The 16,945-nt window shown below is 39.9% G+C and overlaps 1 protein-coding gene across 1 annotated transcript; it reads left to right on the top strand.

Annotated features, from left to right (window-relative positions):
• The first annotated feature begins 3,771 nt into the window (after positions 1 to 3,771).
• On the top strand, positions 3,772 to 16,770 carry bmal1b (basic helix-loop-helix ARNT like 1b). Its single transcript, XM_071910004.2, has 18 exons — positions 3,772 to 3,783; positions 8,678 to 8,737; positions 8,847 to 9,021; positions 10,066 to 10,104; positions 10,300 to 10,338; positions 10,470 to 10,627; positions 10,729 to 10,808; positions 11,915 to 12,007; positions 12,219 to 12,336; positions 12,616 to 12,765; positions 12,903 to 13,149; positions 13,878 to 13,984; positions 14,205 to 14,355; positions 14,898 to 14,983; positions 15,077 to 15,185; positions 16,128 to 16,221; positions 16,392 to 16,485; positions 16,613 to 16,770. The coding sequence occupies exons 3-18, from the start codon at positions 8,870 to 8,872 to the stop codon at positions 16,768 to 16,770; spliced, it is 1,875 nt and encodes a 624-aa protein (XP_071766105.1). The 5' UTR covers positions 3,772 to 3,783; positions 8,678 to 8,737; positions 8,847 to 8,869.
• The last annotated feature ends 175 nt before the right edge of the window (positions 16,771 to 16,945 follow it).

The following is a 16,945-nucleotide window of genomic DNA, read 5'->3' as shown; positions in this document are numbered from 1 at the left end:
CTACTGTACATTGAATATGATGATTTTCAGGTAATGGTAAATCAAGAGCAGAACCTGGTGCAGAACTGGGGGGCAGCTGCATACACTTTTGTGCATGTGGAAATGGTTTGTGCCTTTCTCAGTTGATCCAGGCCTACATGGCTTAGCCCCAGCTCATATTACAGAGTTTCTAACTCTTCATGTACAGAAGTGTCATTTTAAATGTACAGACAAAGCTGTTTTGACTGTTTCAGGTGATCGAGCATTCACTATTAGGGCTTCTGAAACATCTGAGCAAGTTTCCTGTCTATGTATCTTCTTTAAAACACGACCCAAAACTCATTTCATATTGCATTTAACTAATATCCTGCTATGCCCACACTATCCTGTATGAGTGCTGTTTTACCAAGTGAGCCTTTAACAGAACGCTTGAAATGTAAAATGTAAAAAGACCGATAAGAAACAGATCACAAAATGGGAGTGTTATTTAATCCTAGAGGTTTTTTTTTTAGGATTTAGAAAATGCTGCATTAACACAAGCTATTTTCCAATTGATTTCACACTTGTCAGTGTGTGGTATAATGACACTATATCTTGTAAAAAAACAAAAAAAAAAAAGAGCAGATGGGTTGAATGGGTGGGAGTTAAATAAGGTATAATGTTGCTTGTTCACATCACTCTGGCTGAAATATATTGAATTAGAAGATACAAGAGCCCGTCCTCGCCCAGCTGTTGACAGAGAGAGGGAGAGAGAGGGAGATAAAGAGAGCAAAAAAGCAAAAAACACTATTCTGAATCCATCGATTATATACAAAGCCATTGCGTCATGTTTTTGCCCTGCAGCTAAAACGAGACTGGTTGGCACCACTTTTAGGCCAGTCCTTGATTATTGTGATATTTAATATTCATGTGACTCTTCCCAAGATCTTTGTGCCTTGGAGGATGGGGTTTACTACTGGCTGCAAAGCTTTCACTCATCATTGTACCTTGTGTTGATTGATCTGCCTTATTATTTATGCTCCTATGTCTTTAGAAAATCATTGTCTGTAGTCACAGGACTTGGTTTTGCTTTCTCTCCCAGACTGCAGAACTGGATGTAGGTAAAAGGGCTTTCGTGTATTCTGCTCCCTGGAACTCACTGAAAAATGATTTATCAAAATAGTCGTTGCAAAATGAAACAGCTGATCTTTCTTGGTGAGTTTAAGATGATTACTGTATGAAGCATCTGGAGAAAGGCTCACCAAGAAGCTGCATGTGTTTTTTTAAGCCAAGATCTATTTAGGCTCTGCCTTTGATCCTGCTAGTCTGCTATTGGAGAACTGGGGACTATATGGATGGGTCTGTCTGTGTATTATTCACATGCATGATATCTTGGAAACTATGGACCAGGTTTTGACAAAACTTGGGTGAATGATGAGTCTTGCCTTTCAGATGGCATTTACAAATTCAAACCAACAACGGCAAAGTGACAACATTCTACTCATTTTCCATAGAGAGGAGTGTGGAGGGAAGGAGACACTTCTTTACTCCAAAAAGTCAATCAGAGCATAAGTGAATGAAGGCCTTGTGATGTGTACAGATATACATCAAGCCCGGTCCAGCTCTGCATGATTCCACTTTCTATAAAGATTGGAATAAAAAATCGGTTGTGGGGAAGAGCGTCCTTGAAATCCTATAGGTAAAGTATATGCTATGAAGATAGCAAAGCTGTATTGTGGACTGTGTTGTGTCTTCTGCAGGCTAACTGTGTCTTAGGGAGCAAACTGACTATTGACATGAAGACAGAAACCAAGTCACTGTCGTTACATTGTGAATTACTGAGGTACTGAGGGTTTCAGTGAAGTCGTCTTCCTTTTAGTCTATTTTTAGTACAACCACCTTCAGTAGCTACAGTAGGTAATTTAAGAGCACTACAGCCCATATCAAACTTATTTTCTGAAAGTCTCTGCAAGTATTTCGTAGCTGATACATGAACTGAAATGAAATAAGTGGAATATATGAGTGTAAGACACAAATGGCTCAGCTTATGCCGTTCCTATTTGCATGACCTGTCATCTGACTAGACGCAGCTGACTCTGAGCCCATCCAACCGCTCTGCTTCACTTTCCAGCCATTGTGGCATATAACACACATGTGCCCCACGTGTATGTGCGTGTGGTGCATGTGGTGTGTGTGTGTGTGTGTGTGTGTGTGTGTGGTAGATCAGCAGCTTTCAAAGTAGGATATGTGCTTACATTTGCTATATTAGTTAACCATCCACAGAAGTCTGCCTGGGCATTTAGGAGCCTCTGGGCTGCTTGCGCCCGACTCAGAGACAGAGAGGCTGCCAGGCAGTGGAAACGACACGGACAAAGAGATTAATGGATTGACAAGCCCGACTTCAAAGCTTCAAATACAGTTGAAGTGGCCAAATATGTCAACCTCAGCCATCAACCACCGACCTCAAAAGTCTACCATAAACTCTTTGATGCCTTGTAGATTACCAACATTTTCCTGCATCTTCTGTGGCACGGCTTCCCTTTTGTTCATGTGTGGACTGAAGATTGCACCTTAGATATTTCATTATATTTCATTATACACCAGCGCCACCATCTCAAAGAAAGAATCCATAGATCTCAGTAGATGCCAAACTTAATTTGTCATCTGGCTCCATTATCTAATGCTATCCAACCAGAGCAAATCTTCTTCCCAATAAAAGTAAATGCAAATGAATGAACAGTGGATTCAGAATGGTAATTTTTCCAGCTTTGTGTTCTTCTCTCTGTGTATTACAATTTGCATTTTTGTAGTTTACAATCTTATACATTAATTTGCTTAAAGATTTTCATTCAAAAAGGTGGGAAATACATGTTAAACCTCTTGACGTTTAAATAAATGTAACCTTCAGTATAATAGTGGGGGGAAATGTAGATTCTTCATGTGTTTGTTGGACTCTACTGCCGGCCGGTGGTGAGAGGAGGGTAAGAGCAATGATGCCACCAGTTGTTGAAGAGATGATCTTTGTTCATGGTCTCAGGATGGAACAAGATCTCAGGATGCACAATAATAAATGTTTTATTTAATGACAAGACAATGAGTTTGCTTGACTTTCAGCTTTCTGAAACTTTAATAGCCTGAGTGTGCTCAATTCTTTCTCTTCCTCCTCTACCTCTTTTTCTTTTCTTCTTCTTACAACAACAATAATATTACTACTACTACTACTACTACTACTACCACTAATAATAATAATAAATAAATAAATAAGAGTAGGCTAGTAGTATTTAGTGGTAGTGATGTGTTTGTGGTGTTCTAACGTTTTAGAATAATCATTGATCATATAAATAATCATCATTGATCTCGTGCTTCCCTCTCCTAAATGACAGTTTTCTTATAGTTGGTCAGATAGTGAGATTCCAAAGAAAGACATGCAAACCTCCAGTCAGGGATGTAATGGAGTGTAAACCCACTTAACCTCTCCTTATACAAACCTTTTTATTTGCGGAATATTTGTCCTATATCCTACTGGTTGGCATATGACGTGAATCAATATCAAACTGATGTAGAATATGGGCTTTTAACGGGTGAAGCACAGATTGACGCCTCTCTGTAAACACCGCCTCACAGCCACTGGTCCAGCTCGTCTCATCCTCTGGCTCATCGGCTGAAAGTGACAACACGAAATCAGTTGATTTGCCGGAAGCTGCCTTCATCTTGAAAGCAGCCAATTGGTCGAGAATCTGGGTTAGTGGTGCAGCGGAGAGAAACTAGGTCACACTGTGATCTGACTGTTTATCTGTGCCTTATCTGCGCCCAGGCGACACTAACGTAAGTATTACCATTTCGTATATTACGCATTGTGTACCATTACTTCATACGACCCCGCAGAGGATGTCACTGTGGTGGTTTTAGCCTATTTATTTGTCATATCTGGCAGGGTAGGCTATATAAGCCTTTTCCGCAGGCGCAGCAGTTTTACAGTGGATAGGATTTTTTCTAAATACCTGCTTAATGATTGCCTGTAGAGATTTGCATTTTGATAGTGTTGATAGTAGGAAAACGCCTACGACAGCCCCGAAGTGTTTAACCAATGCAGCTTTAGGGAATTATTCACAGTGTGGGTGTAAGAGCTTGTTGTCGGCCATGGTGAAATTACAGGATAATTAGCCCATCAGTCGATGTGCAAATGTCGCCTTCCTCCAGTCAAGCCGCTGGACAGCGTCTGCCCCCTTGTCAACATGCACAACACGTTGAAATGCAGGATGATGTCTATTAGTCTAGCAGCCGCGGAATTAAATCATACACCGTGTCACTGTAAAACAAAACGCTGAATCTGAAGTATTTTTCCTCCAGTTGTGTGCAAATGTATTCAACATTAACCCCCACATCTCCACCACTAACAGATAGGCTACACCTGCTGGGTTTAGGGCTATTGAAGAATTCACCAAGGCTATAGCTATTATTCCCATGTTCTAGTTGACAGCATTTGTGAATGTGAAATACTCAAGTCTCAAGCTTGTGAAAAGAGAACCAAGTCTCTAATGATGTCATCAAGGTCTGGATCCGCTCTATGATTATGTGACTTGAGGGGGTGAAATCTCACTAAGCTGACTGTGGTGTCTGTCACCTAATGTAGGAAAGTGATAATAATATACAGCTAGCAAAACAAAATGAAAGTAGATATGTAAAAGCACTGCTGTTTAAAGACGTAAACAGAACAAACCTTTGACCTACTTCTGAAGACTAAACTGTGAGCACAGAGTGAAATATACACACAAGATACAAAGTCTGCTGCCACAAGTTGCTGGTGCATGCAACTGAAGTATGCACATCAGTTAAGTTAAAATCAAAAATAATGAGCTGGTGGTTGCAGACATTAATTCAAGACAAAAATCAAAGATGAGCTTCTTTTCTTACAAATGCTCGTAATTTTAATTAATTTTTTTTCCAGCTCTTTGAGCCCCTTCTTCTTCCACACTTTTTTGTATATTTGTAAGCCTTTAATTCCAGACACCAAAGGCTCTTTGGCTTGACAGCTGTTCATTTAGGCTTCATTTATCTAAAAATATATTTATAAAAATATATATATTTATCTATAAAAAAGTGAAAGAAAAACAGGCTTTACTCTAGCATTGGTATGCCTGTCCTTGGACATTAGTGATAAAAACACTTGAACGTTTGTAGCATTTGTAGTACAAGAGATGCAAAGTAACACAGCTGTCTGCAAGTAATGAAGTTATTATGTTGTGTGCACCAGACAATACGCACACATTGTATGAAATTGTTTTTATTTATCAGTGAATTCATGCCCACCAAATAATCAGATCAAGAGAATGAAATGTGTCATCTGCACAGGCAGTAACATGTCATACAGTGAAAGAAAATCATGGCTATGACTTCAGATATAATTTCGATGCCCACAGCACAGATCGCCCATCTGAGCCATCGAGGAGAGAGGCCACTTAATCAGAGCTCCCATCTCTGCTCCTGTTGATGAATCACTAAATGAATCACTAATCGCTGCTTGTGCGTGTGTGTGTGTGTATGTATGTGTGTGTGTGTGTGTGACACAGCCTGATATCTCCTCCATTACCGTCACTCTCCTCCTCAGACTCTGTTTATCTCCCTGCATCTGGGAAAATAAGTCATCAGGTAACACACACTGAGGTATCCGCTCCCCAACATCCACCAGGGAGAATATAAACACAAAGGTCTACAATTTCCTCAGCAGGAAATATTGTCATTTGTTTGGAGATGATTTGGTGTGTGTGTGTGTGTGTGTGTGTGTTTTTAATCAGTGACACACAGTCATCTGTTTGACTTCTGAGCAGCCACATGAGAAGTTTTGGCCTAAGGATTATTGAAGTGAATGAGGCAGACAACCATCATACTTAAGGACATCGTCACACACAGTCTTGGGAATAGACGTGCTTCTGATTTTAAATGCCCTTGTGTGTGTGTGTGTGTGTATGTGCGTGTGTGTGTGTGTGTTTGTATGTGTGCACAGGATGTGTGTGTGTGTGTGCCTTGATGGCACACTATACAGTATAGTATCCTCTAGCCACAGTAATTACGTGGGAGCAGACCTACTTTCACTCATAGTAGAAAGGATTGAGAGATAAATTCTTACATATAAAACAAAGTTTTCACATGGAACAACACAACAATCCAGGTTCAGTAGTAGATTATTAAATGTTTTTGAATTCTCTGATGCAGATACCAATGGTCCCCCCACAATTTTTCAAGAAATATGGCAAACCTATATCCAAATCCTCCACCGAATTTCCAGAAAGGTCATGTCTTTCACCTATATGCCAGTTCTATTAGACTTGATTATTTCATCTCAACTGCCATCTCTTTTATTCTTTCATTCAGAAATAATTACCTCTTTTACCCAAAACAAGACTGAATAGTGAACCCTCTCTATTTTCCCATAAATTATCAGCAGGCTGATGGTTGTTTTTCTTTTATCTTTCTTTTTTTGGTACATGATGAACTATACTTGAATGCATCAGTAAGAATCGCATTCTACACACTGTATTCTGAAAAAGTGCACCCCACAAACCCCATTAAGATACTGGAGGGGTGTGGTATGTGGTTTGTTTGGTTTGCCAGAAGGAGAGACTGGGAATAGTTTTAAAAAGAATATACTGTTTAAATCTACAATATATGCAAATATACAGTATATGAACACTTCTACAAGCTATCTTATTTTAATTTAATACCAATTTCTAAAAAAGAAATAAAAAAAGTTTCACTTTGATAGAATATAACTGAGACAACAAGTTCAAATAACAAATAACTTTGTAGCTCAACAAAATGTGCAGAAAGTCAAGACGGCTGTTTTGTTTTTTTACCCCCTGCAGGGAAAGTCTCTTTGCGTTTCCCTTCATACACAGAGAGGTCAGAGGTCAGGATCAGCTGCAGAGCAGCACCCTGGAGCTGGTAGTGCCCGACATTTAGCACTGAAAAAATTGCAAAATTCACTTGCAGAGCATTCCTTGCTAACGTCAAAAGGGCATAAGTTCACTTAGATCTTTGTGGCTCGAAATGCCAAATGCCAGTAGCACTTCAGAACAATAAATTGTGTTTGATGCTTGTTATCCTGTGACTAGCTTTGATAGTTATGCTATGTATCTGAGGTCAGATCAGAATGTGATGATGAGGCTTGTGGTGATAAAGTATCTGGCACTTCCAGGAAATGACTTGGTTTGAAGGTCCCATATTATACTGTTTTCAAATGCTCTGAACTGGCCTGATTGGAAGGATTTCAGCAATTATGCGTTTACTGAAGTTAGTCTGAAACTGCCTGTAACAATTGGAATTTTGAAAATGCAATAACTTTAAATGGAACCACTCAAACAAAATCTAATTTTAACAGGTGCCTTCATTAAACATCCTTGATAGAGGAAGATTTGAATTCCTGTAATATGGGACTTTTAATTCAGTTTGATTCGATGAAATCACAGATGCTGGCACATAATGCTGAAACAGTGGAGGAAAAATAGGTCAGTGAAGAACCAAATTATGACAAGAAGACTTTAAGGCAGAAGGGAGCATTAGTTCTGGTCTGATTACAGCAGCAGCAAGCTACGCCACATTAACCTTTAGTGTCAGTGTTTTTAATGCCAATCAGCTGTTTTTCAAGACCTGAAAAGCTCGCCATCTATGAGGCTAATAACATTTTCTAATTGGGCTGAAAGGAAAAAGGATTGTCATGTTTGGTAACATGAGGCGGTTGTGTTGGAAACTGCGAGGAGCAAACATTGGTGTTATCCCAGGAGATAAAAAGTGAGGCAACAAAAAGCTCACATTACTTACTTAGATAATGTGAAGATAAGATACACAGGCCCGTGATGAATGTGATCTCTCCGGCCCCGTGTTCACTCTTGATATTTCCTGATATTTCCTCTGGATTTTCTGGTCATATATGAGATACTGTATATTTTCTATATGTTTAATGTTACATGATTATTTCCCGTGATTTGTTTATTTGTATTCCTTTGGCATGTAAACATTTTGTATGCATATGTAAGCATATCTTTGTGGTTCATGCTTGCTGGGGATAATGTGAATAATGCTGTACAAAACCACAACAGAATGAATGCAGATTTAGCCTTGGTTATAGCTGTTTCTATTGTTCATATTTTGATAGTGTGGTTTTGGTCGTCCGCCCGTTTTGCCTATGACTGTTGGTCCATTGCAGTGTCTGATCTGATAACATTTGTGTTTCTAATTGGCAGGTTCAGCCAACCCTTCACTCTATGATTTTTGCCACATTGCATTTCTGTTGTTGAGATTCATGTAAGATTAGAAATGATTGGGCGAGATGTTATGGCCTTTAATGTAGAAGTCACATCAGTGTATTTTAGGTGTGGTGTGGTGCGACTGTTGCTGAGAAGAGAGCGTTACTGTGAAGTCTTTTAGACCTGTTGCGTTTCTCCGTTATTCCTCACTCTATTTTAATATTGCACAGGATAGTTACATCAGATCCTGCGTATTGGTAACTGTTTTTAATGTTTCCCTCCTTATGCAAGGCTGATTTTGATCTCCAGTGCAGAGATGCATATCCCCTTACATCATTTTAGGCTCCTGAATTAGTCATCTTACTGTATCTACCGGACTCGCTCAGCTTAAAGGGCTTTGTCATATCTTGATCGGGCTTCAGTTTCCTCTTTCTTATATATCCCATGAACTGATGCTAAGCTGCCTTGTCTCTCAGGTGGGAGTACTGGCAAGCGGGCGAATAAGATGAGAGCCGCTCCCCCGATGAAAACTTGAGGTGAGTGTTACATATAAAACAGCTGTTGTTCACCATGTGGTGTTTTTAACTTGATGTGAAATCTGAATTCCACTCTCTGGTGCTCAGCTGCTTTACTTCATGTCCTCAGTACTCGTATCAAGTCATCTCCACATGGATGATCTAATGGCAGACCAAAGAATGGACATTTCATCCACCATGAGTGAGTTCATGTCCCCAGGATCCACCGGCCTGATCAGCAGCTCCATCGGCACAGCGAGCATGGACTACACTCGCAAGAGGAAAGGCAGCTGCACTGTGTACCAGTAAGTCAGATGCCAGTCTGTAGACACTGTCCTATTGCCACCGGCATGATGTTAATGTCATGTCTCTTTCTTTTTGGGTTTGTTGTAATTTATTTGGATGTTTGTTACATTTTTCGTTGTTTGAATAAACTATTTACTTATTGTTAGTAAAAACCCGTCTGTTGAGGGGATAAGGATATTCCAAATTAAGATTTAGTAATGTAGACTTTTTACTGGATCTGGTTGCAAAATTTGGAATGACTACTCCTTGAAATAAAATATTTGGAGTTTAAGATCAAATATTCTTGCCTTCACAGAAGTGATGGATTTTGTTTGGATTTGTTTATAGATTAGCTCGGAAGCGGTATTATTGCATTCTTATGCTCCGCAATAGGTGAACTCATTTATCAGACCTGCTAGCTTCACACACAAAAAACAGAAAAAAGATAAAGTTGCATAAAAACTTAAAGTTGCTTGTGGCTAGACTGGCCGGTGGCCCATGGAGGCCAATTCCATCACATCACACCTCAGCAACTTGGTTATCAGAATTTGCTGATGCTACATTAACACATGTAATGACTAATGACAATGTAGTTTAAGGTTACAACCACATGATTTATTATGTAATGTGTTTTTAAATACACATACTTGTCCTTATGTGGTTTACAAAAAGTGTGAAAGCTGAATGTGAGTAGAGAGTAGTCTACTACAGCAGATCAGATGTGAACTATGTTTAAACAATGAGCTTTAGTACAAAATCTTTCACTTTTGCCAACATAAAGGCGATGAGGTCTGTAAAGACACATTGCACTGTTTTGACACCTTTGCATGCACCCTTTTATAGAATAAATGATTTGAAATAATAACCAGTGTCAGATGGTACAGTCAGAAACAAATTGAATGCAGTATTGCAGTTCTTACAGCATGTTGATCAAATACTCCATTTTGTTTATTTTATTCTTAGTTATCTTCATTTTTTCATATTACAATTTATTACATGACAAATTTTGTTGGGATTTGAAATCGTGATAAGTTGTTTACTAACATAGCTGTGCCTTCTTAAAGGGATGGCACAGACACGGACAAGGAGAAACATATTGCAAGGTAAAGTGATCTAAACTATCTGTTAAAGATCAGAATACTTGATATACTGTTTTTATTTCTGTGAAACATGGATTCAATTATTGCTTCACTGTAGCTTACAATCCATCCAAAACTAACTTTCTTAAAGGAGGCTGATAAATTGAACTCTATTTGTTAAGTCTAACATGCTTTTTGAATCCCATCTTATCTCTGCAGAGACTGTGGTGACCAGCAAGGCCGCATAAAGAATGCCAGGTAACCAAAGATGCTTTTCACACGCAGAAATTAATGTGGATTTCTGTATTATGCCATGTTAGTATGAAAGCAAGTATGGAAAACGCTGTAGTAGCCTACTATGAACAATCTCTTTACTCTTTGTGTTCCAGGGAGGCTCACAGTCAGATTGAGAAGAGGCGTAGGGATAAGATGAACAGCTTCATAGACGAGCTGGCATCATTAGTGCCTACATGCAGCGCTATGTCCCGCAAACTGGACAAACTCACAGTGCTGCGTATGGCGGTCCAACACATGAAGACCTTACGAGGTGAGCGAATGAGAGAAGATGGATTTTTACGGTTACTAATTGAAGATGATTGATTCCTATTAAAAGAGCCGTCTAATGTTTTTTCTCTCTCTGAAAACCAGGTGCTGCTAACCCTTACACAGAAGCTAACTACAAACCTGCCTTCCTGTCAGATGATGAACTGAAGCATTTAATACTGAGGGTAGGTCTGTCATGGTTGTCTTTGTTTATCAGACTGAAACGCATTCTATGACTCAAAGTTTTTTTCCACAGCAATCTGCAAATAAATATCAGTACAAGCCTTTGTAATCTTATCTCATACATGTGATGCTTTGGGCTCATTTGAGTGCATGCTGTCCTTATTTATTTAAAAAACATTACTCTGCTCACAGTGGCTTGACATAATTTGCAATAGTTTCTGAGCTACTACAGACAATGTTGCTCAGTGCTGCTGGTTTGAAAAAAGTGCATAATTACCCAGTTATCTAACTATAGTAGCAATTCTAGACTTGCTAGACTTGCTTCAAATCAGTCCTCATCATTCATCTTTTTTCACTCTTGTGGCTTTCTCTCTTTTCTTTCCTTACATCTCGTTTCATTACAGTTGCCCATTAACAAAGCCCATTGGATTAATATAAACTGCAGTGGGATGTTATTCTAAGACCTGGCTAAAAAAAGACAACAAAAGTTTTGTCTTGATTTCTAGTTGTCCCAAATTATGAATAAATTAAAATATTAAAAAAAACAAAAAAACCCACATCATCTGTTAGCTCGACAGCATACTCAGATTTGAGTATGCAAATGACTCCAGATTCCAGGTCCAGATTCACTCAGATTGCATTACAAGGGCAATTTGGGAATTTTTTGCACCTCAATTGCTTGAGCTAAGAGCAACGATTTCATCTTATTTACTCAGAAATGTATGCAAATCAGGTTATGGTGCAAACAAGCCCGAAAAGACCAGTGTGCGAGCAAATACCTCCTGCAAATACAAATTACATGCATCTGCTATAATAATAATCCACCAAGGCACCCTTGCGCCCTAAAGCGTCTTTCATAATTTGAACGTTCTCTGATCTGAATTGAGATTCTAGTTAGAATACCTTCTTGCTTGCCTGACTTTCTGGTGATGATGCTGCGTCTTACTGCAAAAGATTTAAATGCCACTGAAATTTTATAACTATTATGTGGACAAAATAATAAGATTGTGATATAATTTACACCTATGTGACCATGACAGGTGCAAAAAGGCTTTATTTTAGTCTCTCCTGTTCTTCTTCTTCTAACCCTCTCCATCTTTCTCCACAGGCATCCGATGGCTTTCTGTTTGTTGTTGGCTGTGATCGAGGGAAGATACTGTTTGTTTCTGAGTCAGTCTACAAGATCCTAAACTTTAGCCAAGTATGTGCTCTTCAATATTTTGTTAATGTTAAGTAAATGAAAACACAGCTGTATTCTTTACCGCAATGTGTGACTTATTTATCACTAATGAAGTAAATATTCCCACAGAATGTCATAATGTGTTGTATTGTGTGTGTATATATTGTGTGTATAATATGTAGTAAGGTCTCATCTTGCACCCTCATTCCTTACTCCTGCCTGTTCTCTCCAGAACGACCTGATTGGCCAGAGTCTGTTTGATTACCTGCATCCTAAAGACATCGCCAAAGTCAAGGAGCAGCTGTCGTCATCAGACACCGCGCCGCGAGAGAGACTCATCGATGCCAAAAGTAATTCTCATTGATGCCTCATTGATTCTCATTGAAGTTTTCTAGCGTGCCTCTGTGTATGGCTGAGTGCATGCAGGCTTCACCTCAGCCAAAAGAATGTCACAGATGGAAACTAAGATGGTGTTGGATGTTGGAAGTTGATATTAAAGTTATAATAAAGATAAAAGCAGAAACTCTGAATAATACATGCAATCTACCTTACATTTACTGGTGATAGTATGGTCATCTTTCTGAGATCTAAACTATTTTGTTTTGGGTTTTTGTACGTTTGTTTTCCAGCTGGTCTTCCAGTGAAGACAGACATCACTCCAGGTCCTTCCAGACTCTGTTCAGGAGCCAGACGCTCGTTCTTCTGCAGGATGAAGTGCAACCGACCCCCGGTAAAAGTGGAGGACAAGGACTTTTCCTCCACCTGCTCCAAAAAAAAAGGTACCCCCCCCCCTCCCCTTTCTTCTTCATCTGCCTCCAGCTTCTCTTGAACGAGCTTATTGTGTCGTGCTGCTTCATCAAAGGCTCACAGTATCCTACTCATTTTTTGCATTACATTTTTTCTCCTTCATACGCAGCTGACCGGAAGAGCTTCTGCACCATTCACAGCACCGGCTACCTGAAGAGCTGGCCTCCCACTAAGATGGGTCTGGACGAAGATAATGAGCCTGACAATGAGGGATGTAACTTAAGCTGCCTGGTGGCTATCGGTCGGTTGCATCCCCACATTGTGCCTCAGCCAGTAAACAGTGACATCCGGGTGAAGCCCACAGAGTATGTGTCGCGCCACGCTATCGATGGGAAGTTTGTCTTTGTAGATCAGAGGTGAGAGCCTTTACCACAGAAACGGACTGAAATTGATTGAAGTTTTCATATCATTTTCCACATAGAGCTGACACTCACAGTAAAAAACAACAACATTGAATTTAATGGTTTTTTTACATAGATATTTCTTGACGGCAGCAGTCCTTTCACCCCACCGCCGCAAAGAAAGACAAAATGACACCAAGTTTAGTGTTTTAAAGCACCACCAAATCTTGGAAGGGTTGCAGGCAAACAAAACAGAATATGAAATAATAGAGGTGCCATTTGACTCTAGAGGCTGCTTCTTTGGCTGGGTGCTATCAGCAGTCTGGTTCTGTATGGAAGATGACAACTCATTGCATTTCTTTTTTCAACATCCACATTTAGCAGAAGAGAAATTTTACCACTGGATGTGAAAATGAAGCCCAGAGGGCAGAGTTCAGACTATGCAAACTGAAAGTACCACACCACCTGCCCTCAGAAACAATACCAGGGCCTCAACATGTTTCTGTGAAAAATTAACTACTTTGATACATGTGGAATGTCTTGATAGTCTTGATGTTGTGGTGTAATTATATATATTTTGGTTGCAATTCAACAAGGGGTTCACAATCAAGTTGCAGCTAGTAGTGCTTACATTAAAATGTGTTTTTTGAATGAACAAAATCTCCACTATGACTAATCTTTAATGACTAACCGTCAACAGACAGGAATTTTGCAAGTGTATAATCTGCTCCTTTCTTTTTCAGGGCTACAGCCATTTTGGCTTATCTACCCCAAGAGTTGCTTGGAACTTCGTTTTACGAATATTTTCATCAAGATGATATCGGTCATTTAGCAGAATGCCATAGACAAGGTATGTATCTCAAGCAAGGACATCACATCAGAGTTATTGCAATTGCACATAAACGCTTTCATAAGTCTGCGCCAAAAACAAGGATTGAATTTTAGCTGAACGCTGACGATGGCAAAAGAAGCATTTAGTGTCACAGAAAGGCTAAAAGTCCAGATAGGAGGTCTAGCCGGCCTCCATCCATTACCACTCCAACCTCCCCTCTGTCGCTGTCTCCTTTCAGTGCTGCAGATGAGAGAGAAGATCAATACGAACTGCTACAAGTTCAAAATAAAAGACGGCTCATTCATCGTGCTCAGGAGCCGCTGGTTCAGTTTCATGAACCCTTGGACCAAAGAGGTGGAGTACATCGTCTCGACCAATACTGTAGTCTCGTAAGTACACCTGTCTTTTCCTGCTACAAATCACAACGACCTCGTCATAAATATCATGTAGTATTGCCCTTCTGTTACAAGGTCATTGTGTTTTCTTTTGCTGTTTCTTCCATGATGATACTGTATTTTCAGTTGTATGTTACTACTTATATGGAGAGGATTGGTGTCCAATGTTAGCGTTTGTACTGTTTCATATGCTTTGTACTTTTATAGATGTAGTCATTGTAGAAATCCCACTTTTTACAGTGCAGAAGCCTTATACCATAGAGGAGGTTTGGAAAAATCAAAATTTTCTGTTATCAGCCGAGAGACAAGTTTTGTGTTATACCAATAATCAATGACAATCAAAGGAAAATTGTTTTCAATTTTCTGCTGGGATTACCAGTGCAGGGTAGATGCAGGATGGGGGACTTCTACAATGACTACTACTGTATAACTACTGTATGTCAAGCTAGAACTGTAAACTAAACGAAAGTACTTAGGTGTGAAATGATGAGCAATCACGATAGCTTCCTCTTTCTTTCTCTTTCTGCTCATCAAAGCAGTTCTGCTGTTGACGGAGCTGATAGCAACCATCAGCTCGCTGCCTCCCCACAGAGCATGGACAGCGTACTGATGCCAGGCGACGGTAAGACAGCCTTCTCCTTTGGCTGTCTGTGTTTAATCTCAACCACCACTGCAGAGCAATAGATGTGTATCTCATGGCCTGTTGTTGTTACAGGTGCGGGGAAGCGAGCGATCCAAACTGTGCCTGGAATCCCTGGTGGTACGAGGGCAGGAGCTGGAAAGATCGGCCGCATGATTGCAGATGAAGTGATGGAAATCCAGAGGTAACAACATCCACCTCTCCCAGCTAATACTGAGAATATTAAATCATAATAATGAAGCAGGTATTGATAGACATACTGTAGATTTGTTATGTTAAGGCCAGAAAGTTCCTCAAGTATACAAGGGACACTATTTGGCAACACACTGATGTTTTGTCTCCCTATTCCTGTTACTTTGGATGTGAAATGTTAATGAGGTTGAAATGCAGACTTTAGTTTGTGGGTATAAACTGCTTGATAGTGGATGTGGAGTCGAAGAATGACAGCTCTTTTAGCTCTGGGTCTCCCGTGTTTCAGGATGCCCTAAAGAATCTGGCTAGATTATATTTATATAATGAGAAAGATGCACAGAAATTCAAAAAAGATGGAATAAGATATGAAAAATCAGATGTTTCTAAGATACAGACTTCCAGAAGACATTGAAATACGGTTTAAAAAATTTAAAAAATAAAATGACTATTCACTTGATACTGAATATAATGTAAATGCCATAGTCCCGCAGAAAGCACATTGGAGCCAAAGAGTCATGTCTGCACTTAAAGCAAATCTTGTATTGTACATCAGGTTGTTTTTCAGATGGGAAAATGGCCTATGTATAAGCTATTGATATTGGGATGCAGATTTGAGTCGTTTTCTAATAGGAGCAACATAATGAGCACTTAATTTACTCACGCAGAGATGACATCAAAGGGAATTAGGTGTCCATGGTGCCATTGATGTATATTACTAATTTGACATCACCATTACCATACTATTCTTCAATTTTCATGTTTAGAATTGGGCTTGGCTAAACAGGGTCACTATGAATTCTGGACCCAGATGTGAAAGATGTGACAAACTTGACCATCTCCCACCTGCTGCACCCAGTGTGCCATCCTCAATCCCCTTCTGTTTATGTGCAGAAGTTGGATATAATGTACAACATTGCTGATGTGACTCTTGCAGGATTCGAGGCTCCTCTCCGTCGAGCTGCGGCTCTAGTCCACACAACATCACCAGCACTCCGCCCTCAGATACTTCTTCACCAGGAGGAAAGAAGGTAACGGCTCCTTCCACCACAGTCCTACGCCTCTTACACATGAAGTCTCTTAACACTCCTGCTCTTCTGCATTAGAAAACCTCAGATAGAATCAAATGTTAGATATGTATACAATTCCCTCTTTTTGAACCTGAACGCCTCAGCTCATCACAACTCCACTCATATCACAGATCCAAAATGGCGGACCTCCAGATGTTTCCTCAGGAGGAATAATACCGGGACCCGACTCCATAGGCTATCCTTACTCCAACAATTCCATTTTAAGTATGTATCATTTTTAGTTTTCAGTATTTCATTGAAAGATATTATTTTCACATTTTTAGTACATTTCTGTTTTTTTATTCCCCAAGCACAAGAGAACACTTTTTCACTGTTGTGTCTGTCTGCACAGGTGATAATTCCCACATTAGTATAGACATCATGGATGAGCCGGGATCCAGCAGCCCCAGCAACGATGAGGCAGCGATGGCTGTAATAATGAGTCTGCTAGAAGCTGACGCAGGCCTGGGAGGCCCAGTGGACTTCAGCGACCTACCCTGGCCCCTGTGAAGCTGGACATGTAACTGGGTATACTGGAATCGAGGCTGGGTCATGTAGCGTCCAAAGTTTTCAGTGTACGAGTGTGACCTGCATTAGCGTCTTATACTCCACGAACTGGTCTTTTGCGCTGATCTCACAGTATGGCCGAACTAAGCCAGGACAGGATGAGCCATGGTGTACAGTC

This window comes from Centroberyx gerrardi, chromosome 1 (assembly GCF_048128805.1).
Source record: "Centroberyx gerrardi isolate f3 chromosome 1, fCenGer3.hap1.cur.20231027, whole genome shotgun sequence".
NCBI classification, from domain to species: domain Eukaryota; kingdom Metazoa; phylum Chordata; class Actinopteri; order Beryciformes; family Berycidae; genus Centroberyx; species Centroberyx gerrardi.
The sequence above is the reverse complement of the archived record's forward strand: the minus strand, read 5'-3'. Positions and strand labels throughout refer to the sequence as shown.